The sequence below is a fragment of the Drosophila simulans genome, chromosome 2R (genome assembly GCF_016746395.2).
Source record: "Drosophila simulans strain w501 chromosome 2R, Prin_Dsim_3.1, whole genome shotgun sequence".
Classification (NCBI taxonomy): Eukaryota; Metazoa; Arthropoda; class Insecta; order Diptera; family Drosophilidae; genus Drosophila; species Drosophila simulans.
Window position 1 is genome coordinate 17,478,306 of NC_052521.2, and position 22,191 is coordinate 17,500,496.

Below are 22,191 nucleotides of genomic sequence, written 5' to 3' on the forward strand. Positions count from 1 at the left end.
AGCTAAGCTTATTAACAGTAACATGGCTATTCTATGTTAAGATACTGTTACCAAACTAATCGATATCACTGCCATGAGAAATCGAAATTTAATTTAAGGCGGTAATACACCTTTTATCTTGTTATGTCAAATAAAATGTACAATGTAAAAAACAACCTTCCAACAAAAAACCTTGATACTTTTGCTAGCTGATTTATTTATTGAACCGAAATAGTACAGTGCATTTAAGTGTTCAAACGGAAATATGTTCGTACAACAATTACAATTTATGTTTTGCCTTGATACCAGTTATAACTAATTTTGCCATTATATAGTTGCGCATAAGTATATACTTAGTTTGAAATTAAGAGAACCTAAGCGAAACATTGAAGTCTAGACTTTGCGCATTTCTTTTAAATATTTTGAATAAAATTTCGTTTCGCTTTCGATTAAATAATTCAGTTGGGATTACCATATAGAGCGTTTTGTCGTGTTTATAGGTGAATACATATTTTGAAATATATACTAGACTAAATTGAATATATACTTGAATCGTGTGTGCTGGTGTAAGAGGTGCCTATATGCTACTAAAAAGAATATTACTGTGGAAAGGACAAAGTATTCAAAGTAGGGTCAACGGTTCGGAACTCTAAGTTGCAGCTGCGTTGTCAGTGTCTTTTATCGCCTGTTCCTCCATCTTCGTTTCCGTTTCCGTAGCAGCGACATCCTTAGGCTCCTTTAACTGTCAATTCTCCACGGACATGTTGCCGATGTCATCGTTTATGGCCAGCACCTGGCTGATGAAGCTCTGGTCGGTGACCACCTCGGCCAGGGATTTGCACAGTTCGGTCAGTTCCGGCAGCGGCATCTTCAATTGCGGAGCCAGCCTGCTAAGATGTTGACCCACATAGTCCGGCAGCTGAAGGGTGATAATAACTGGGTAAGCAAGATTCTCCACTGGCTATAGCTATCAGTGATCCTTACCTTTCCCTTGCCCACTTTAAACGCGCTAAACATCAGCTTCGTCCGCACTCGCTGCTCATTGGGTCCGTCGTAGAAGATGGTGAGGTAGGCCTCCTGGCCATTGGCCACCAGCGGGAAGTAGATGCCCGCATAGACCTGACCCTTGGCGTCCCGCGAGAGCAGCGACCGGAAGTTGTACACCAGATTGCGGCGCACGGTCACGTCGATGGCCGTGATGTACTCCTGGGCCACGTAGATCAGCGATGTCTTGTAGCTGGTATCCTCGCCACGGATCTCGCGCTCCTTCCACTCCACGAATTTGCCATTCTGCTGACTGTAGGCATAGCAATAATCACGCTGCAGATGCGGCTCCTTGGATTGGGTGAACCAGCCTAGAAACATGTTGCAACCATCAGTATATTCATTACAATAGGCTAAGTGAAGATTACAACTTACCAGTGTGCGGATAGCTCTGATCCTGCATAACAGTCACCGCCCGGCTGACATGGTAACCTGGGTCCAGGATCATCACACCCCGTCGCTCGCCGATGGCAATGCGCATGGCCACCATGACGTGCTCCTTCTCCACACCCGCGTCCACCGAATTCAGGCCGCACTCCTCGTCCAGCTGAACGTAGTCGTTACAGTCCATCACTTGCTCCTCGCAGGACACAACGTACAGGTAGTTGGCCAGCACCGGGAACATCTGCACCATCCTGGCCATGATCTCGAAGGCCAGCGAGACGCACATGTGATGGCGTCTGTTGATGGGCACATCGTAGAACTGGAAGAAGCTGCGCAGATCGGAGCGACGGGTGCGCTTGAAGCTGCGATAGAAGTCGACGAAGAGGTTGACCGTATTGTAGTGCGTCTCCTCCAGCATTCGCTGCAGCGTGGTCTCCACTATTCCGTTCAGCTCCTCATACTGCCAGACGTTGTCGAAGATCAGGGTGCCCTTGCCAGCGGACTCCGAGCTCGACCAGTCGGGCAGCGGCAGCGGATGACCCAGGGGCCACACTCCGTTCACCTGGTTGAAGGCCTCCAGGTCGTAGCCGTCGCCCACTATCCATTGGGCGCCGGAGATGCCCTCCAGCGCGGCTGCGACGGGCTGCTGTCTGGCCAGCAGCTGCCTGATGTCGGAGTAACGCTCCGATCTATCCACCGATGTCAGATCGGGCGAAGGCACCAGCTCGTGGTCCTCGAGGTCCTCCTCCTCCTCCTCCTCGCTGGAGGTGGAGGGTGTGCGACGGATGGCGCCAGTGCCATGTGCAGTTGGGTGCTCAGTTGCGGATAAATCAGATCGCGTCGTAGTCAATCCCAATCCCATTCCGCGCACCACCGCATCCGCCTGCTGCTGATCCGCCGGGAGCAACGGATCGTGGGCAGCGGCGGCGGCAGTGGCCTCCTCATCCTCATCCGGAGAGACCACTCCCCCATCCCCCCGTCGGTGACTGGTGGCAACGGCGAGTCAACTCGGCCATTCGGAGCCCCAGCGGCCCACGGTGGGCACATAGCCACTTTCGCAGTCATTGAGCGTGGCGTCTAGTTGAATGTTGGCGAACTGTTGTTGGCTTGAATGCAGTGATGGTTGTTGGGCAGCTTGGCCAGCCTGGGCGGCTCCAGCTCCAGCACTGATCAGACTAATCCGGCCCTGCGCTCGCTTGAACAGGAGGTCCGGCTCGTCTCCAAATTTCGTCGTTGGTTTAGACTGATCTGTATACCATTTGTGGGAGAAAGAAGGTCAAGAAAGTTGATTAGAAGATGAATTTCTGAGAACTAACATACTTAAAGACATCTAGGCACATTGATTAAACTATAATCAAGTGTGGATTAAGAAGAAACAGGACTACAGTTGTTTGTTTTTTAGCGTTTCTTCTTTTTACACCAAGAAAAGGTAGGTTCCATTAAGTATTAATTATATAAAATTCCCTCTGCTCCATCTGCTTTTCAATCTTGAGCGCTAGATTACGGACCCTTGACCTGCACCCTTGGTGATCCCTTTTTACTGATTAAGGAAATCCCACCAGCAATTAGCTTACATCGCAGCTCAGCAGGTAGTTGTGCCCTTATCAAAGTCAAGTCATTTGTAATTACCCCTAGGTACGCAAAATAAAAAAAACATCTCGTAACCATCTGTTACTGTCTAGTACCCAGTTTTTCGAGCAGTGTGTTGTCATGAAGTCCGAGATCTCCGTACAGTCGCTCCGGCCATCGGGCAATAAACAATTGCCATACGACAATACAATGTCCATATACATGTACTACGTAGGTACTTGTTATCAACGGGAGGCAGGAAGTGGGCGGGCACTTCTAAATGGGTTCCAAGTGCTGATTGCTAACTTTCGTTAGTTGCAGGCAATAAAACACAGCACAAGCACAAGTACAAAGGCACAATTGTTTTTCCCCCACCAAGTGTCCACGTGCCGCCAGATGCCTTAGTATGGCATGGACATGGAGCAGCATGGAGTGGAGGTCAGGTCACCACCCAGCATGTGACATGCTGAAAAATCCAGAGCCATGCGCTTATCTGCGCGCTTGTGTGCTTGTTTTTGATTAGACATTCTGCGTTGCGAATTCGCTTTGTTTGTAATGTGACTCAATGTGGAGCAGGCAGCTCTGGATCCGCATATGTGGCACATTCAAAATAGCCGCATTTGCGTATTCAAGCGCAGGCACGCGCAATTGTTGCTAATTGCACGTGAATCACCGGATGTGAGAGTGGGCTATGAAGTTTATTTTCCCCCAGCACAACAATGTGTTGCTGTTTATTTCGTTGTCTACACTCGAAGAAAATTCAAGTCATAGTGGATTTTTGTTTTCTAGACTATTTTGTGCAACGTAATGTAAGATGAGTTGATTTTCTTCTGAGGAATTTATGCTACTGTCTACACTCGAAGAAAAGCGTACGAGTCTTAAGTCAAGCTATTAATATTATTATTATTAGTGTTTTTTACTACATTTTCGCCATGTAATGAACGATTGTTTCGAGTGTAAGATGAGGTGATTTTCTTCTTATAAATACTAAGTACTGAGTAATCTTCTTTGTTACGAGTCGTGCGATATCGTTTTTCGTCTGCTCAAATGTTTTCCCACTAAAATACCTGTCTATGATTAGAGATATTCGATATTTTCCCATATATATAGATATATAGATATATTTGTAGAATGCAGTAGTAGTTCACAAGGATGCATTTGATTACTTACCCATACAATGGCCTAAGCCCTATTAACGAAATCGTTGTTTTCCAGGTAAGATCTCGGCTTTAGTTCGCTTTTTTCCACACGAAACTCTCAATGCTCGACGGCCTGTGTGTTACCACTGGAAAGTCTGGCTTGAATTGGATTCGATTCGGTTGGTAGAATGCAACAGTTGGCTTTCAACTGTTGATGTTTTCAATTTGCCGTTTCCCGCGACGCGCGTGCGTGGAAAATCAAATCGAACGGAAGGAAAATAAAATAAGGAGAATGCGAACTAAAAGCAAACAACTCGTTGTCTGCGCCTTTTGCCGTGGCTTTGTCTTTGTTTTTTTGTTTATGATTATTTAAACAATTTGTGCGTTTAGTTTGGTTTTGTTTAGTACTGGTGTCGCTTTTGCCTGTTCAATGCAGGTCCGAGTTTTTCAACGATATTGGCGAATTAATCGACATCGAAGTGGATTTCGTTCGTCACTGGCCTCTACTAGTTACTAGATGCACTTGCACTTGCACTGCGCTATTTTCGAATTTTCGAATTTGCCGTTTAACGATTTCCCCTTGTTTTTTCCGCCTGAGCTCCGCTGAGAACGAGAGACGCGTTGCGACTGATGAAAATCGGCTGCGAGTATGCCGCTATATAAACGATCTCTGCCTTTCTCGCCGCTCTGCCGACGTCGACTGCGCGAGGCGTGAACTCGAAAATATTTCAATTTATGACGCAAAAAAGCTTGAAAAATTCCACACAAAAAAATGAAAACGATAAGGGGAGCCAAACTTGAACGCGATTTTTGTTTTGCTCCAACGCTTCGTAGGTAAACAAAACGGATGTTATTGTTTGGGACGGGAACACTGCAACAAAAAGAGAGAAAGTTGTAATATAAACAGTTATAATATAAACATATGTATATACTTTGTACTTTGCGGTGTATAATTAGCAAATAAATTCGGTCTTGTGAGCTCATGATAATAATAAACACCCATGATGATAGCCAGTCAGTCACGCAATCAGTTGATTTGCTTACTTTGATTTCAGTTACTAAGCTTATCGCACTGAGTCAACTGTTGTTTATGAACTATTTTTGTGCCTAGTGCGAGCAGAATGGGTGAACCTTGAATTTTATGACCCGCAGAGTGGAAAATTTGTCCCCGGAGTTTGTGTTTGTTATCACACGACTGGATGCACTTTTCAGATACTCTGGCATTCTGCTAAGCTGCAAACTTCCCCTAAATCGGATGGGCCAGAGCTTAGGTGCCACTCGAAATGCCAACTGGTTGCAAGCAGCCAAGGTCGCCGGGCGGCAAAGTGGGCGGTAAAAGGGCCCCGTTTTACGTATACTTAATATTATAAATGCTTACGCGCGGGCTCAGGATTTTCCGACTGTCACAGACTAATTGGCAACCAACGGGATTTGCCGATGAAAACAGCTTGTTTGCGATAACAAAAGATTTAATTACAGTGGATTTTCAACATAACATAAACATAAGACTAGATAATGACAGGTGAAAAGAATACTGCTTAGAAATGTTTTCATAATTACTTAGATGGTGATTTGTTGTAGTTATACATCCTAAGTCTTATATGCAACTTTATTGCTTCTTTGTCCGAACAGAAGCTCATTAATTCGACCCTACACTGTAATCAAAATCGTAGGCCTAGGGCGCCTTTGGCAGCTGCTCTTGTGATCCCATTTTTCTCGAGGCCCCACCGCCATACGGAACAATGCCAAAGCTGTGGGGCGCTATTCATTTGTTTTTGTTTACGGCTTGTGCCAACCAGGCCGACTGCCACGCCCCCTGCTCCCACCGTACCGCCCCCTTTGGCGGGTCGCGTTTTATATAGCGGCCATATAGTCGAGATCTGTATAACTGCGTCGTAATGAAATTCTCGCCGTGTTTGCCGAGTTGTAGACAAACATTTTTTGATGGTGCAATTTGAATTTAGTGTATTGCACCAGCCCAAGGTTATTCAAATATCTAAAGATAATGAAACTAGAAAAACTGCAATTGCAATGCGAGTAGGCAATCTGTTAGTTTTTTTTTTTGTTTTTGACTAAAAAGAAAACTCAGTTCTTGAGAGTTGTAAAGACTGCGCACTTTGAAAGGGAATTTGCTGATTATTCAGCTATTTTGAGTGCTTTAATGCCACTCGAAATATGATTCCTTATCAGGGAGAGTAATCATAAAATGAAAATTATGACCACAGACCACACTTATCTATGTTTCATACCAATTCATTTGGACCAGTAATCTAATTTTGAATGGCAAAGAAGGAAACACGGTTGCAAATATGTAGTGCGACATCGATTCAGAGGGCAAACTTCAAATAAACTATTGAACGAATTCATAATTATTAATTAGCTAATGAATTCGACACGCAAATGAAGCTCATGGCTGTTGTGGCAGACGATTTACGAGGCAGGCCAATAACAATTGGTCGCAAAATGTTATTGGAAGAGCTGAGTTGTTTTATTGGATCGGAAGACACAGTTCGGAGGTCGAGCTGACTTAAGCCTTATTGGCTTAGTCCGTGCGGCTTTCTCCATTGACGTCACTGGAGAAATGTGAGCGGTGTGTGCTGATGAAACTAGTTCAATGTCGCTGGACCACTATGACGTCACCGTTGGCAGACATTGCTCATCCGCCACGTCGGCCCAGTCGACCCAGCCGGCCGGCCTTTGGAATGGGTGTAACATGGGATCCGCTCGAGGTTCGTTGTTTCTCACTCCCACCATCAAGCAGCAACATCCATGACCCGATATGCTTTCCAGAAACTTCCCTGCGCCACGTGTCGCGTGTCTGGAGTGCGTGTTTGTAAACAACTGCACTGCCATGTCCTTTTTACTATCAAAACAACAGGATGCCAGGGCGCATGCACTGGAAGGCTGTGCACATTCCACACGGAACAGAGGCTGGAAGTCCTGGAAGGAGGAACAAGAACGCAGTGCAATGCCGTCCGACACTCCAGGGCGTTCAAATGTGTATACCCGAATGTCCTGACTCAAATATTACTTATGCGTACAAGTTGATTAATGTTAATATAAAGCTTAGTCGAAAGAAACTACTACTTCTACTATTGCAATAAATATTTATATTAAATTCATAAACATTAATTCTAGAAAAGAGCACTAGGCTTTTGTACTTTTTTTCCAAATGTATAGAATTATATATCTTTTACTAGACAAGTTTCTTTTAACCTTCTTTCTTTACAAAAGAAATCATTCGATTGGCATTATTATTTTAAATATTACTGGTGGGCCTAATATTCCGGGACGCCACTGTCGCGTTGGGGATGCCCTGCTCTTGCGCACTTTTATTGACAATTTCTTTGTTGTCTGCCCCCCGTTGGTGTTGCTTTTCGGTCCGAGTTGCCTGGTTACCGCAGGCGTTTGGCCACGTTTGGCAAAATCAATAGGGGGAGTCGGAGGAGCCAGGAGCGAGGAGCTCATTACCTTATTATAATTGGGAGTATTATCATTCGCAGGACGGCACACACATGAAATCAAACGCCGCCTGCCGCAGGAAATGCGTGGATGCCAGGAGCCTCTTACAGCTTTTTACTCCAGTTGTAGGAACCGTTGTAGAAAAATAAAATCAATATTATCATTTTGGCGTGCATATTGAGGACAGTCATTGCACTTGGTTTCGCAACACGATTTTTTCGCTTGTATTTAAGGCAATAACTAAGGATTTGGGCCCCGTTCAGCGATTAGTTTTTGTGCCTTTTGCGTTTGAGTGTCATTTAACGATGAGTTCGCAACTCTGGAAAACCGCCTATGACACTAAACTTTGAGGGAGATACGGGAAATCTCTGTTCTTCGATTAACTTCACAATTTATTCTAATTTAATTTGTATTTAATGTGTCCATTTATTTCGAGGATGTGCTGCACAGTTGGACGTGAAAAACTCGACTGTGGCTTACGAACTGAATGAGCACAGCATTTCCACTTTCCAGTCCGATTTCCAGTAACCTTCCAACCACTGATTCCCCGTTATGCTTTGTCGCTTGAACAAGCATTGTCCGTGTCCTTAGAAGTTCGACCTGACGTCGTCCTTTGTTTGGGCATAAAATGACTGTCTTCTTTCAACAAAATATTAAAAAGATTATTTACTACCATTAAAACTCCACTTGACCAATTGAGTTCTTTGGGGAATTAGTCTAACAACTCGATTTTAATATATACTTTTTTTAGAATTCTTCGCTTTAATTATAGTAAATTTTTAAAAATTATTTAAAAATAAAAACAAGCAACGAGCATAACACGTCATGGACCTAATTTCGAATATAAGGAATTTTACAAACATGAACTCGGCGATAATTCCAGCAAGATGTTGAGCTTTTGAGAACAATGTCAACGCGGATTTGGAGCCACAGCGCAGTCCGACTTTCATTACTGGCAATGGCAATCCTGGCGAGCGTTGGGCAAGCGACCGACCGATCCGAAGGAAGATCAGTACGCAGGTACTCATATGCGGATACCTCGTGGCCCAGGCGGCAGTTCGACAGCGAGCGAAGGGATGAGATGAGACTTAGGGACATGGCGCCTTCGGAGCAGCGGTACCTCACCGATCCGGAACTGCTCTTCCAGCGGCTGGACGACATGGAGCAGAAGCTGGGGATTCCTGAAGAAATGGCTGGTGGCAAGGTGAAACCGGAACATTATCTTGTTGGTCCCAAGAATGTTGCCGCCCAGCTGCTCAAAGAGAACCTGTACAAATTTCCGATTGATGAGGGCGCCAGTAAGGAGGACGGGGATGATCCCTTCGAGTCCCTGGCCATGATGAACTTCAATGAGCATATGAAGGAGCGTAAGTCCGATCGTGAGCTTGAGAGGGTGCTGGGTGGCTACATAAACAACCAGCAGCTGGAGGGAAAACCAGCTGTGGCCACAGCCAATCTGCTGGCGAAGGTCATTAGCTCCAAGGTCGATCAGCCCAGGAAGTCTGGGACTTGTCGTGCCACCACGACTCGATCCCACGGGCCCACCACAAGGAGCACGACGACTCATCGGACGACCCTTAGTACCACAACGCGCAGTCCCACCACTTTCTGCCTCCCGGAACCCTCATCCGATCCTCCGCTCAAGCCGCAACCCACACCTTCACCAACACCTCGTCCTTCGCCTCTCGCACCGTCGCGTCCACCAACGACGCGAAAACCATCTGCTCAAAGGATTAAGCCCAGTAAGTGCCTCATATCGACGAAATCTCAAAAGCCAGGAAGTGCCAAGTTGCTGCTGGAAATCATTTTGGCCACCAAGCAGCATGCCCTGTCGGTGCTTAAGAATCTCAACTACCTGGAAATGGAACTGCTGAGTCGCTCAACGGACGACGTTGTATCGGAAAACCCAGTTAAGGAGAAAGAACCACAGACAAAGACGAGTGAACGTATCGAAAAGCCCGAGCCAAGACCACCATCTAGGGTCTTTTCCTTTGGAATACGACCTGCGAGCCAGAAAGAGTCCTTGTACGACTTGGCAATGGCCAAGGAGGAGGAAATGAAGCTGCAGGATCGGGTGTGGGAGGAGCACCAGCAGCAGATGAGGCTCAGGAGGCCAATGAAGCCAAAGAGGTTTGAGGTTGCTCCGGCGGCTGCTGCACGCCTCGAACCTTTTCAGGAGCCTCGAAAGCCACTGAAGTCCCTAAATTCCATGGAACCAGAAACTTCCGTCGGTAACAGGCGCATCAATCTGGAAGCCTTGAGCGTGGTAGTCAAACCAATGTCCTCCTTTCCCAGAAAGGATTCTGTTAGCGCGTCGCCACGGGCACAAATGAATGCCGTTCAATTGGAGGGCACAAGCGATGATGAACTGCATCCAATGCATGCATTTGAATTGAGACCAAGGATGAAGAAAAAACACAAGTTTTACTCTATGGAAAAGCAGACACAGGCTAAAAAGCTACCCATTGCAGACGTTATTTATTAAGTCATTTGTATAAATACTAACAGAGTTTTATTGACACAATTATTCAACATTTAAATATATTTTAGAAATAAGAAATTGAACTTTGGCGCCAATAGCTTACTTATAGCTTTCGGTATTTTTATTCCACTTGACGTATTTTTTGACATCCAGCCCACGGTCTCACTAGAAGGCGCCCAAAATTTTAGAAACGTCAAACGAGAATAAACTTCTTTTATTTTAGTTGTGTTTTAGTGTTCGTTGTGTTAAAAGAACAAACTGCGTTCGGGATCCTCGGAATATTCCTTTCGCAAGAAAAACTCAATAGTCTCTTTTATGCAATTTGCAGTGCATATCTCGCTGAGACTCTGTTTATATTAATTGTTTAATAGCTTGGTAAGGACAGAAAACTCGCAATATTGCAATAAGACACAGTCTTTATATACACAAACCAAATCAAATTCTGAAATATAGACGGATATAAAAAATTCGACACATTGCTAAATTTTAGTTTAATTTCTGCTTCTGCGCCGCCGCTTTCGTCCATCTCTTTCTGGCCTCTAATTCTCTTTTTTTTTTTGTTCCTTGTCCGCCGTATCTCTTCTAGCCTTGTGTTTGCCAATTTTATTTTGCACACTGAAAGAATAAAGCGAAACAGACGCAACTCAATGTTTGCAGAATAATTTAGACCCTTGCTAAAAGTGCTTTCTTTCTTTCTTTACGTAAATGTAAATGGGATTTTTGAAAAATAGTATATTCGATTTGCCATGTGTTTGCAACAAATTACTTTCTGCCGCGTTCTTTTTTTCTGTGCATGCTTAATTGTTGCTGATTTGGGAGTGGGGGTGGCGGTGGGCGCACGCATTCCACGCCACTTGAATCATGCTCAATGGGTTAACCTCTCTCCGCCTCTCGCTCTCTTTGGCAGAATCGTTGAACGATCGCAATGGAAAAGCAGGAGGTCCTGGGACACGTGGCCAAGGTGGTCAGGGCCCTGATCACGTCAGCTAAGCCGCCGGTCGAGCTGCGGTCCATCGTCAAAGATTACATGGATGTCGAGGGTGAGCCGATACCCTTTCACAGGCTGGGCTACTCGAATGAGCAAGAGCTGCTTAGGGCTACGAATCAGTTTAAGTTTCACCATTACGGCAATCAGGTAAGTGCCATCTCCATCCGTCCATCCTGCCAATTGTTACGCATGTTACCCTAATAGTTGCCAATATTCTTTGCGAATTATTGCATATTGCAAATTTCAGGGAGTGAGCGGCTCTCTTCCACCCACTTTAACCGCTTTCTTTCGCCCACTTCGCCTGAGCTTGCTCTCTGATTGCCTCTCTCACGTGCGCAGCTTTCGAGTTGCTCTCTGCTGGTGTAACCGTAGCTGTTAGCTAAAAATAGCTAGATATTTTATACTTTCTTTTCAATGTATTTTCATTTAACAGAATACTGGAGTTAAAGGAAGTAGTGTTTATGAATTTATGAAAACGAGATGTAGCCTTAGCTAGTTCCGTTATGCTCGCACCTTTAATAAAAGTTTGCAATTACTGCTATGACCACAAAAACCGCTAGATCTGTCGTTAACTTAGACAGGTGGTCATCGCCGCTGACTACCGAGCTTTTCGCGAGCGGCGCCCACCGCTTTCAGTTCGATTCTCTGGCTGAACGCGTGCGGTGAGCCGCTGCTGCTGCGCTGCTACCTTACCGCTTCACTCTATCTGACCGCTCGACGGACCACCGTTCCCGCCCGCTCTCTCCGTCGAAAAGGGGCCGCCCGCCGCTGAAGGGGCAACGTGTCAACGGCGTCTTCTTCTTTTCATCTGCGCCGTGAAAAGTGTAAACAATGGATCCTACTTAGTCTAGTTTCGTTGTCGCCTGGCACTTGTACATATTAAACAATTGCGTGCTGATTAAGCGCTTTGCTTTAATAAGTGCAACGACAGACGAAAACAAAAGTGTATAACGCGAAAATCGAAAAGGCCAGCAATTTGAAATCGCCTGTGTGTTCGTTCGTGTGCGATTGCATGTTTGCATGGTGAAAGTGAACGAACGTTCGCCAGTCGTATATTTTGATTTTTTCTCTATAAATGCCAGTCCCCGTCCCCATCTGCGCGTATTGCACTTGAACTGTGTGCATTATTCTTGTTTGGCCGTCTGCCTCCACACCTGTGGGCGAAAGTGGGCGCTGGGGTGGGCGGGCTCTTCCGGCCAACGCTTTTGCATTGCTTGCCAAATCAATAATCAGACGAACCAAACGAACGAGTGATATTCATTTAATTGCAATTATGTATTCTGTATCTAGCATTCCGAGCTCTCGCTCTGCACCATTATCACGTTTGGGGCTTGAAAAAACCCCCTGCCCATATCCAGATCGCTGTGACCCCATAAAGATGATTGCAGCAGCGAAACAGCTCGACTCAATGTGAATCATAAACATAAACCCAACTTCAATCCACTTGGATTTCCAAACACTTAAGTAAACTCACTGGGCTTGGCTGTAAAATAGCTGACTCTCCAGTTTAATGGAGCATATTGGATTTCCAAACTCAAGAGTTGTTCGAGCGGAGCCACTTTCCCCTTCCTAGAAGTGGTAGCTAATATATACAGTGTAGGGTTTCCTGGTTAAGGGCCGTCGTAAGCAATAGCCGGAACTAACTTATGCATTATAAAGATTGCTGAAAGATTTTACATCTTAAGTTCTCCTAATATACCTAATATATATTATGTCTATTCACCTAATACATACAGATATTAGGGCAACAGATAAGCACTTAATACAAGCAGCATACTAATTACCTTCACATCTATCCCGTAACAGGTGTTTATAAAAGCGACGTATAACGCTAGCACAGCACACATTGTGCGTATGGTACGCGAGCAAAGGACCAGCACTTCCAAATCCTTATCGAAGCCCCCGCCAATTGCCCAGAATCCCATTTACGGCAAGAGGTACCACAAGCAAGAACAGAATACGCAGTGGAATCATCAAAAGCAGGACCACCGATATTGTCCAACAGCGTATTGGCAACCGGATTATTGGCAGCAGCAGCAGCAGAACCGTCAGCGGGATCAAGAAATAAGGAAAGCAGCTAAGCGCGAGAATCAGGCTAATGCCAAGCATAAACAAGATCTAACGGACACCACATTTCAAGAGCTGTTGGATAATAATGATAATATTCAAGAACAGTTTTCGGAAAGCCTACAGACTGAGGAACAAGACCATCTATATCTAGGTCAAATACCGAAGGTAGTCGCGAGGGAAAAACAGAAGCGCGTAGTAAAAGAAACCCGCGATCGGGCTATAAAGGTTACCATGCGAGCTGCAAAGTTGGATCAGGAAACGATCAGCGTAACAATTGAGAACAAAAAGGCACCAGCCATGAATGGACATGGACCAAGCCACGTTACGGCTAACGGGCAAGACAAAGGCAATGACGGCAAACCTCCGCTGCGTGCCATACTGGGCAACAGTGCTTCGCAGCGGCAGCAAGATACAAGCACCGTCTATCACAGCCCTGAATCCTCATTCAGGCGGCCACGTCATCCGCGAGTAATGTTCCCTGGTCCTCAGCGCACCACGGGCGTCTCTGTGAATCACAGACTGAAAGTAACGCCGCAATCGGATGCACCAACGCCAGCGGGAGCGCCCATCACTCCGCCAGCTTCGCCGGAATATGCTCAAACGACATCCGCTGCCAAAACGACGTACAAGGAAGATATAGGCAATGTCGTTACAAATCCAAAAGTTAAGGTGCCACTTAAATACGATCCCTCATTTGATCCCGTCTCCACGCTCAATCTCTATTGCGAGGCAAATGACTTTGAGAAACCTGCTTACAATGTATTCAACAAGCTACGGCACCTACATTGTTCAGTGCAAATCGCTGGCGATGTCTACAGTAGCTATCCGCAGGAGTTCACTGATAAGGAGACAGCATACCAATGCACGGCAAAGATCGCTATCCAGCGCATCCTGCATGCCCAGTCACACCAAAAGCGCTCTGCTTGCACATTTAGCGATGCGGAGTTTATCGATGGATTGTACGAGGAGCTGTTGAAGCACCCACATGGCATATTGGGTCACAAGCTGGAGGATTGGTACGGCAGCACCTTCCGGCAACATTTGCCCAGTCATTGGTACGATTTGATCCTGAATTCAAACAAAATTCGCGTTGAGCACGGCATTGACCCAAGGATCATATTGTTTGCCAACGATCCTGGTTCATTGAAGCCGGACCGCGCCAGCATAACCACCCTGCCACAGATGGTGCTGCCGTGGCAGGCAAGCGAAGGAGGATCACACGACTGGAACATGTTCATCAGCTTCTGCGACTCCACCAAGTTAGTGTGGGCTCGGATGATCGATCAGATCGCAAACTTTGAGGAACTGACGAAGCAAATTGGACGACAAATGGAGTCTCCGCATTTCCGGCAAAAGGTCTCTAAACTTTACGCTCAGGAAGTCTATCTGGTGGAGATGGCCGATGGCTGGAACCGTGTTCGTGCGATTTCCGTGGATGAGGAGACCCGCTCGTGCCGTTGTCACTTTATCGACTTTGGCGATGTGGGCATGTTTCATTTGGAAGATCTGTTCCAGTGTCCACCGCAGTTCTTGGTGCTCCCGGCCCAGGCCGTTTGCCTTAGCATGTACGCGTTGGATAAGTTCGAGGATCATCCGCACGCTCACAAGGTGTTAACGAAGGAGCTGGACGGCCAGACGGTTGTGGCCCATGTGCTCACCACGGAGAAGCAGTTCCTGGAACTGGGTGGATCTGCCCAGGGTGTGGTGGAGAACGGTAAGCGTCGGGCGTGCTTGGTGGCCACGCTGTACGACACCTCTACGGCTGAGGACATACATTTGAACGATCTGGTTGCGAGCAGAATAACCAAGTGCACGCCGGCACCATCTCTAAGTGACGGCAAGACCACGCCCATTCTTGTGTCTCACATCAACGATGATGGTGATCTAATGGTGCTGCTACGCAATGATGACCTTAAGTTTGTGGAACGCAGTATTGCGCAAACTGTGGCTGATTTGGGCGAGCAGGACCGAGTGAGCTATTCCGATCTGCTCCACGACCGCCATATATTTGTGTGCGACGAGACTGTCGATGGCGTGAAGCAGTGGTTCCGCGGGCGACTGGTCACCAGACCACTCAATCCGGAGGAAGAGACCTTCGATGTCTACTACGTGGACGATGGACGGCAGCGTAAGACGCACATCTCTAATATCTACCGCCTGGAGGCCAACAACAGAGCTCTGGCTACGTTCCCACCACAGGCGCTACCCGTTCGCCTGCACGACGTTCCAGAGATCGGAGGTCATATGCTCCATCGCCTGCGGGGTCTGATACCTTGGCGCACAGAAGCTCTGGTAAGTGTTCTATATGAAGGGATGTTTTGAAAGCTTGTCGAATCCGCAACACCACTTTCTCCCGCAGCTGAAGTTTGTGGCCAAGGATAGTGGCAAGCCTCTGGTAAACGTATTCATCCGCGAGGACCCGGAGTCCATGTATATGTGCGTGAACATTGGCCTTCGCTTGGAGTTCGAGATGGCTAGGTAAGTGCCTTTATTAAAGACTTTGTGCAATGTCTATTCATTCTATATCATTATGGTCAATGTCATCTAATCACATCGTCATCTAGCTCCCTAAACAACGACATCTGAATTGTGACTGGTGCCCTATAAGTTTATATTAACAATATAATTGATCCTTTGCTTAATGCTATCTCTATAAGTGCTTCAATAAACCGGAACTAACTTGATAAGTTATCGCTAACACAAATTCGGTCTACGTTTTGTAAGCTTACACTAAATCACGCACATCTTTGTATATAAACTGAAAAATATACTTTTAAGCTGTCACACATACTTTACTACCCAATAAGCCCGAAAGCAATCAGATTTTTTAAACCTAGAAAACAACAATTGCCCCCCAATCCCCCAATCTGGCTTGTTCCCGACCCACTCTTAATTCCCCACCCACACAGCTCCATTCATCCGGATTATACGCTCCTGAGCTCCAATGTCCAGCTGCCCAGACGCGGTAGCTTCAGCTCCGTGTTCTCCAATCAGAGCAGCAACAGCGACCTTGTCGCTACCACTCCCCCGGTGACGCCAGAGAAGAAACCATCCGCAAGAGCGGGCGCCAGCACCTTCTCGTCGCTCATGCTCAAGGATTACGAGGCTATTCCGGCAGTGGGTGCCTATTTCGAGGTGCGCGTTGCCCTGTCCGTCAATCCCGGTCACTTTGCGGTAAGTCAATCATCAGCAAACTAATGACTCCGATTATAATGTGCGTTTCTGCCGCAGGTGCAACCGTATAAATGCTATAACCAGCTGCAGACTTTGATGAAGAATTTGCAAGAGCATTGCCAAAAACCGACAGCCAAGGCAGTCCAGCCTTCACAACTGGCCATTGGAGAGGCCTACGCTGCTCCCGACTCCGCAGGCGTTTATCATCGGTAAGAACTCATTCAGATCTTGCAATGAAAACGCAGACTAATTCTGAATATCTTGCAGCGTAAGTATTCACAAGATTTACGATGAGATTATACACGTGCGTTTCGTCGACGTGGGCGACGATGGAGTAATTGCCTGTGATCAACTGAAAACTCTAAATCCGGAGTTAAGAAAGCTGCCCAAGATGGCACTACCAGCACAACTTTATGGCAAGTTCAAGAGAACTCCAGCTGTTTGGCGTTATAGCTAAATACGATCTCCTTTCAGGCATACAACTGACTGATGTAGTATGGAGCAAGGAGAACTGCGTCCGATTCCGCGAACTGTCGTTGGGCCAGAAGTTTATTGGCATTGTGCGGCGCATGACTAAGCAAAGGGATGGCGGACGAGCGATGTGCCTGGAGCTCGTGGACACCTCCACGCCGAAAGATATTAAGCTGCACGAGATTCTCATCAATGAGAAGCACGCACAGCCAGCAACAAAGGAAGTCTGAGTCGGAGGAGACGATCCATTTAAATTTGTTCATGTTTATGTTTGCGTAATCCTAGTTTTAGAATTAGGGATATACATATAACTTATTATGACGAAACATTCCGCCAGATGGAACCGATAATAGCTAATAAACTGATGTGTTTTTTATCGAGAGAACGGATGTACTTGATTTGCGGACTTGATGTTCGTTTTCACAGCCGATGGCGCCTTTCCCATCTGCTGCTGCACGTTGCCGGGACTCATAGCGGGTCCACCCATTGGCGAGGGTGCTCGAATTGAAGGCGGTACCATCATGCCGGGTCCGGGTCCATAGTTGGTCAGCTTGAGTCCTTTTCCCATACCCACGGCGGCCACCAGGAGCTGTGTGTCGGCCATGCTACTCGTCTGCTGGATGCCGGTGCGCGAGGAGCTCTCGATTTCCCACTCCTCGCGCGCTTTGCTGACCATGTCCAGGACGTGGGAGACAACCTTGTTGTATTGAGTAACCTGTTTCATGGCAGCGTCGTTGGTGAGGTTTGCCGCCTTCTGTTCGTTCTGCAGCATTTTTTGTTCCGTAATCGGATCCGGCCGAGTTCTCAGATAGTCTGGAACAATGTCGTGTGAAAAGACCGGCACCCGGCCCTCTGTGATGTTGATGAGGGTGTCATCCCGGTCCATGGAGACCAGAAGGGGCAGGACCGTTCGATTTCTCAGCGGCGGACACTGCTCCTTTGCCAGGATTTTCGTCAATCCCGTCAAGTGACTTGAGATAATGGCAAAATTGTCCAGGAAAGTCGGCCAGTTGATGGTCTCGTACTCTAGCTCAAGTTTTTGGATCATCGAGAGAACCGCCAGCTTCAGGTCGTTCAGGCGCTGAAGGACCGTTTCCAGCGTCAGCTCAAAAAGCTTTTCGTCGCGCTGCATTTTGCCAACTCCCAATTTACCTATTATTTTCAACTTCAGCCGGATTGACACAAATCGGGAAGTGTGACCGTGGATCTGCCAGATTTCAGCTTATAATCACCACCGTAGTATCGATAACTTATGCGATAGCAGCGAACCGCCGTTCACACTACATTCAATTTACAATAGAATTTGGAGCATAAAATCCAAATCATAGGGTCAATTTAAAAAAAATGAACAGTAAAAAATTAATTAATGCTTACTCATTAATAATAACTCATCATTATTATTTGTTTCTTTTTTAATTGAGAGCTAATATTGAGCTAATAACATTTACTTGTGCAATAATTAGCAGATCGTTAATGTATAGCAATTATCGTTAATGCATACTTCAAAATAAAATCAAAACCATATATATAACATTCCCAAAGCGAATAGAGTTTTCAACTACAAGCCTCTCTTGAAATACCACAATATGTATTATTAAGATATATAAGCTGACTCGATACAAAGTTCATCCGACGCTGAACAGTCCTCAGACTACCGAAACCAAGCCATCGATTGTGGCCCGGCATATCGATACTACCAACATGGCCGTCGAGAAAAATTGAAGTGAACGCAACGCCGTGTTTTTCATTTGCCAATAAAACATTAACAGCTCACGGAATATCGTAAAGCGTGCCCGCAAACGTCGCCAAATGTAAGCAAATTATTTTAGTGCCTGTTTTACATCGTTTACATAATCGCCAGAGCTGAAATTCGGAATTTAGTTGCTGCCGTCGGGAGCCAACTTTTGCCTCACACTCTCTCTCTCTGTCTCGCTCTGCATTCCTCTCGTGCTGACAAGGCAAATATATTGGTGCTGGTGTGAGTGTATGTGTGAAAAATGGAAGAAATGGAAAATGCATATGTGAAAAGATATACGCGCAAGCCGATTAAAAATCGGCTCTCTCGCACGATTTTGATTGGGACCACAGGTCCCCGACCCCCCCGGCGTGATATGGGTTAAATGACAGTCGGAGCGCGTCCGCGATTCTCTGCGTTTTCAGGTCTCTCCGCTCTATTCCCCTTCTGTATAACTCCGCTCCTGATATTGTTGTTGCTTTGTGTTGGCCATTTCTAATGCTCTCTTTACATGTTTCTATATTCAATTGTAATATATTTGCAGCTTGTTGTGTATGTTTTTGAAATGGTAAAGTGTGTTGTCGCGTTCGCCAAACCGAATCCGAAACAGTAAACCAAACCCTAACCGATTGGGGGTAATAAACATTGAAACCCGAGTACATAGATACATATATCTGTCGCGCGATATATATATATATACATAGTTGCCAGAGCGAGAGAAATCCGAAATCTCGCGATGGCGTCGCGCAGGCGCGCCGAACTGAATCCCAAACTGCACATGGACAGGCAGCCGACAGCTGCCCGCATAACAGGTACCTGAACTGAAACTTCTACCAACTACCAGCAAGCAACTGTATAGAAGTGGGAAAACCCAAATGCCTCGCCGGGATTAGCGATGTCTAAGGGCCCATAAACCCATCAGCCCGTCTTAGGGGCTTCCCGGAACAAAGCACTGCCCACCACCCTGCCAACCGAAGCTGACCTTTTACCTCTCAACCTTGCAGATCCCTCATTACCCGCTGGAAAGCGACGCGAGATCGACAACGTGATGAAGAAGGCGCGCGCCAACACCACCAACGATTACTGGGACAAGAAGCTGATCGAGGCCGAGGAGAAGGATCCAAACCGATGGCGCCACACGGGCTACAAGAAGATGTACATTCAGGGGGAGAGCAGCTCTGGCGAGAGCGAACGCGACGGTCGCGAAGGTCGTGAGGGTGGAGCACCGCCCTACGGTCGTTATCCGCCCACAGGTGGACCGCCGCCCGGTCCACCGCCTCCGTCGCAGCGTTACGGACGCTCCCGTTCGCCGCACTCGCGCAGTCGGTCGCGTTTGCGGAAGTCGCCACCGCTTTCACCACCTCCGCGTCGTCGTTCACCGCCAATGGCTATGCACAGTGGCATGGATCGCCGTGGTGGACCTCGCTCGCCGCCCATGCCACGATCGCCCAACAATAGCCACGATGCCCTCATGCGTCGACCCGGAAACGGCCACGGCGGAAGGCCCCGATCACCGCCGGAACCCAGTGGTGGCTCGTCGTCCTCGTCGTTGCGACGCAAGCCAAACGCGTCGCGTTCTCCGCTCGGACGACGCCGGTCTCCACCGCTTCCTCCGCCCTCGTCGTCGGTAATGGAGAAGCGAGGTCCAGTCGCCCATATCCTGCCGCGCTCCAAGCGACCGCCATCGCCACCACCGAGGGTGAGTTTTCAACCAGATAGTGCCAATTATTTTTAATACATTATTGTGTCAGTGAGAAACATACTAATTGTACATATATTTATGTGCCTTTGCAGCACTCGATGCGTTCGCGATCAAACAGCTCTATGAGCACCAGCTCCGATGATTCCTGCTCCCTCTGCTCACCCAGTCATCGTCACAGATCTCGGTAAATATGGATATGTGAAGAATTTCTTTATTCCTATTAACCTTATTGTTTTTTCCAACTTTAAGATCCCGCGGTCCGCGCTCGCCGCCACCCAAGCCACGTGGCCATTATCGTTCGGGGGCGCCTCCGCCCCCTCCGTCGGAGTCACATGGCCGTATCCATGGTCGCCCCACCACTCCACCGCCCGTGCGCGGAGGTGGAGGCAGTTCGGTTTCCGCCATGGAGAAGTATCGCCAGGCGAAGATGCGTCACATCGGGCACGAACGTGTCGCCTCGTCGGAAGCCCACATGAAGATCGCGCGGTCCTCGCGCCATTCGCCTCCGCCGGAAGATCCGCGTCTTAAGCACCGCCCGCCAGAGCCACCAGAGCCGGCGTCAGCGCCAGCTGCAGCACCTACAGCACAGGCAAAAAAGAAGAAGAAGGAAAAGGAGGTAAGCATTGCCCAAAGCTAACAGTAAAGCAATTTGAAACCAAATTTAACAATCCATATATTATTTTCCATCAGGTGAGGCCACGCATTAAAATTGAAGGTGAGAAACGCAAAAAACATCCGAGCGGGACGTCCAGTGGCACCGGAGCTAACGCGGCAAACTCCTCCTCGGACTCGGACGATTCGAACGGCTCGGACAGCGACGAGGTTGGCACGTTGCCCACATTCTCGGCTACTACGCGGCTGACGCTCTCGGATCGATTCGGCAAAATGGCGCAGTGGAGCATCGATCGCAGCAACATGGAGAACATGCGCATCACCAAAGACTCCGCCGGTGGGGCCCTCAAAGTGATGATTGAGGAGGGCCTGGAGTCGCCGCCGCGTCGCTATTCGTATTCGCCGGCACCGGCCGGGCACTTTCCGGAGGAGTTGGCCACCACAGCACCGTCGGGAATGCTGTCGTGGGACGATGTGCGCGTCCGTTACGAGTACTACAAGAGTCGTGGCTACCTAAGAGACTTGGACCTGAAGGTGGGTGACGATATTATCGGGAGTCCAGTACAAATGGTAACATTTATTTATCTATATCTTTCAGGACTATATCAAGTGGGAGGAGTGGTGGTATAAATATCAGGAATGGTTGAAACAGGAACGCTACTATGAGTACTGGGATCGCAGTCAGCAATTGCGCAGAAGGCGCAAAAAGCTGCCGGTAACTCAGCGCTTGAATTGAGTGCCCCCATCATCTGAATCATTTCATTAATTCTTTTACTTCCCCACTTCCAATTCAGCTCATTTACTTGACCTACTATTCCCTTCCTTTTCGTTGTATCTTAATCATTTCCCCATCCCACCTTTCCCGTTTGTACATTTAAAATGTATGAAACTGCACTTGTCAACTTATATTTTGATAATCAATATAATTAAAAGCCAAGCACCCGGAGATGTTTGGCTCTTGGCCTCTGACATCCTGCTGTTGGTGTAGGGCTTTCATTAACACTGAACTTTGTAAGTTTTTTTTCGAGTGCATGTTGTTTAGCACAACACACCCATCATATACTTGTAAACGCATTAAACAACAGTCGGTTCATAAATTTTGTCTTTTACTGGGCCTGGTCATTTGATTTCCATACTTTCACGACATTACTTACATTTGACGGGATTTTACAAATGTAACTTACGCTCGTAAGTAGAAAGCGATGAAACACCATCTTTGGACATTTTTCGAAAGCTGGCTAGAGCTTTTCAAGGTCAAATACATTTTTGAATAAATAAGCTGCCAGAAGATGTCTGACGACATTGCGAAAATCGTCGGAAATGAGGAAAAAGTGGGCGCAAGTGCCACCCAACTGGATGTCAATACTGTGATGTGCACGC

At 47.1% G+C, this 22,191-nt stretch overlaps 5 protein-coding genes across 8 annotated transcripts; 3 read left to right on the plus strand and 2 right to left on the minus strand.

Moving 5' to 3' along the window:
* Window positions 1-176: 176 nt before the first annotated feature.
* Window positions 177-8,045, minus strand: LOC6735369. The gene is made up of 5 exons (XM_002082280.4): window positions 7,587-8,045; window positions 4,147-4,986; window positions 1,399-2,655; window positions 964-1,334; window positions 177-898 (listed from the first exon to the last, which is right to left on the minus strand). The coding sequence occupies exons 3-5, from the start codon at window positions 2,267-2,269 to the stop codon at window positions 725-727; spliced, it is 1,416 nt and encodes a 471-aa protein (XP_002082316.3). The 5' UTR covers window positions 2,270-2,655; window positions 4,147-4,986; window positions 7,587-8,045; the 3' UTR covers window positions 177-724.
* Window positions 8,046-8,403: 358 nt separating this feature from the next.
* On the plus strand, window positions 8,404-10,116 carry LOC6735370 (PH domain-containing protein DDB_G0287875). Its single transcript, XM_002082281.4, has one exon. It carries the CDS (start codon window positions 8,485-8,487, stop codon window positions 10,060-10,062), a length of 1,578 nt encoding a protein of 525 aa, XP_002082317.2. The 5' UTR covers window positions 8,404-8,484; the 3' UTR covers window positions 10,063-10,116.
* An 86-nt stretch (window positions 10,117-10,202) lies between these two features.
* On the plus strand, window positions 10,203-17,144 carry LOC6735372 (tudor domain-containing protein 7B). Of its 3 annotated transcripts, XM_016168545.3 has the most exons (8): window positions 10,204-10,434; window positions 10,967-11,194; window positions 12,854-15,409; window positions 15,477-15,595; window positions 16,027-16,291; window positions 16,349-16,500; window positions 16,559-16,707; window positions 16,766-17,144. In XM_016168545.3, exons 2-8 carry the CDS (start codon window positions 10,985-10,987, stop codon window positions 16,990-16,992), a joined length of 3,678 nt encoding a protein of 1,225 aa, XP_016028701.1. In that variant the 5' UTR covers window positions 10,204-10,434; window positions 10,967-10,984; the 3' UTR covers window positions 16,993-17,144. The 3 variants fall into 3 exon arrangements, 2 of the variants coding, with proteins under 2 accessions (XP_016028700.1, XP_016028701.1); XR_005543684.2 differs by lacking the exons at window positions 16,027-16,291; window positions 16,349-16,500; window positions 16,559-16,707; window positions 16,766-17,144 and adding exons at window positions 15,682-15,836; window positions 15,896-15,953 and having other exon boundaries at window positions 10,203-10,434; XM_016168544.3 differs by lacking the exons at window positions 16,027-16,291; window positions 16,349-16,500; window positions 16,559-16,707; window positions 16,766-17,144 and adding an exon at window positions 15,682-15,953 and having other exon boundaries at window positions 10,203-10,434.
* LOC6735373 (mediator of RNA polymerase II transcription subunit 8) lies at window positions 17,007-17,987 on the minus strand. Its single transcript, XM_002082284.4, has one exon. It carries the CDS (start codon window positions 17,892-17,894, stop codon window positions 17,136-17,138), a length of 759 nt encoding a protein of 252 aa, XP_002082320.1. The 5' UTR covers window positions 17,895-17,987; the 3' UTR covers window positions 17,007-17,135.
* A 430-nt stretch (window positions 17,988-18,417) lies between these two features.
* Window positions 18,418-21,908, plus strand: LOC6735374 (basic salivary proline-rich protein 2). Of its 2 annotated transcripts, XM_016168546.3 has the most exons (7): window positions 18,423-18,573; window positions 19,042-19,309; window positions 19,502-20,196; window positions 20,292-20,383; window positions 20,449-20,815; window positions 20,890-21,345; window positions 21,410-21,908. In XM_016168546.3, the coding sequence occupies exons 2-7, from the start codon at window positions 19,234-19,236 to the stop codon at window positions 21,545-21,547; spliced, it is 1,824 nt and encodes a 607-aa protein (XP_016028702.1). In that variant the 5' UTR covers window positions 18,423-18,573; window positions 19,042-19,233; the 3' UTR covers window positions 21,548-21,908. The 2 variants fall into 2 exon arrangements, with proteins under 2 accessions (XP_016028703.1, XP_016028702.1); XM_016168547.3 differs by lacking the exon at window positions 19,042-19,309 and having other exon boundaries at window positions 18,418-18,573.
* Window positions 21,909-22,191: the final 283 nt, after the last annotated feature.

What these genes read in the sequence shown, in the direction of transcription:
- LOC6735372 (XM_016168545.3), top strand. Translation starts at nt 10,985, where the DNA reads ATGGAAAAGCAGGAGGTCCTGGGACACGTGGCCAAGGTGGTCAGGGCC. An exon ending in TCAATCCCGGTCACTTTGCG is followed by an intron (nt 16,292 to 16,348) that starts GTAAGTCAATCA and finishes TTTCTGCCGCAG; the next exon opens with GTGCAACCGTATAAATGCTA. An exon ending in TCCGCAGGCGTTTATCATCG is followed by an intron (nt 16,501 to 16,558) that starts GTAAGAACTCAT and finishes AATATCTTGCAG; the next exon opens with CGTAAGTATTCACAAGATTT.
- LOC6735370 (XM_002082281.4), top strand. Translation starts at nt 8,485, where the DNA reads ATGTCAACGCGGATTTGGAGCCACAGCGCAGTCCGACTTTCATTACTG.
- LOC6735369 (XM_002082280.4), bottom strand. Translation starts at nt 2,269, where the DNA reads ATGGGATTGGGATTGACTACGACGCGATCTGATTTATCCGCAACTGAG. An exon ending in TCAGAGCTATCCGCACACTG is followed by an intron (nt 1,335 to 1,398) that starts GTAAGTTGTAAT and finishes ACATGTTTCTAG; the next exon opens with GCTGGTTCACCCAATCCAAG. An exon ending in TTAAAGTGGGCAAGGGAAAG is followed by an intron (nt 899 to 963) that starts GTAAGGATCACT and finishes ATCACCCTTCAG; the next exon opens with CTGCCGGACTATGTGGGTCA.
- LOC6735374 (XM_016168546.3), top strand. Translation starts at nt 19,234, where the DNA reads ATGGCGTCGCGCAGGCGCGCCGAACTGAATCCCAAACTGCACATGGAC. An exon ending in AGTCATCGTCACAGATCTCG is followed by an intron (nt 20,384 to 20,448) that starts GTAAATATGGAT and finishes TCCAACTTTAAG; the next exon opens with ATCCCGCGGTCCGCGCTCGC. An exon ending in TAAGAGACTTGGACCTGAAG is followed by an intron (nt 21,346 to 21,409) that starts GTGGGTGACGAT and finishes TATATCTTTCAG; the next exon opens with GACTATATCAAGTGGGAGGA.
- LOC6735373 (XM_002082284.4), bottom strand. Translation starts at nt 17,894, where the DNA reads ATGCAGCGCGACGAAAAGCTTTTTGAGCTGACGCTGGAAACGGTCCTT.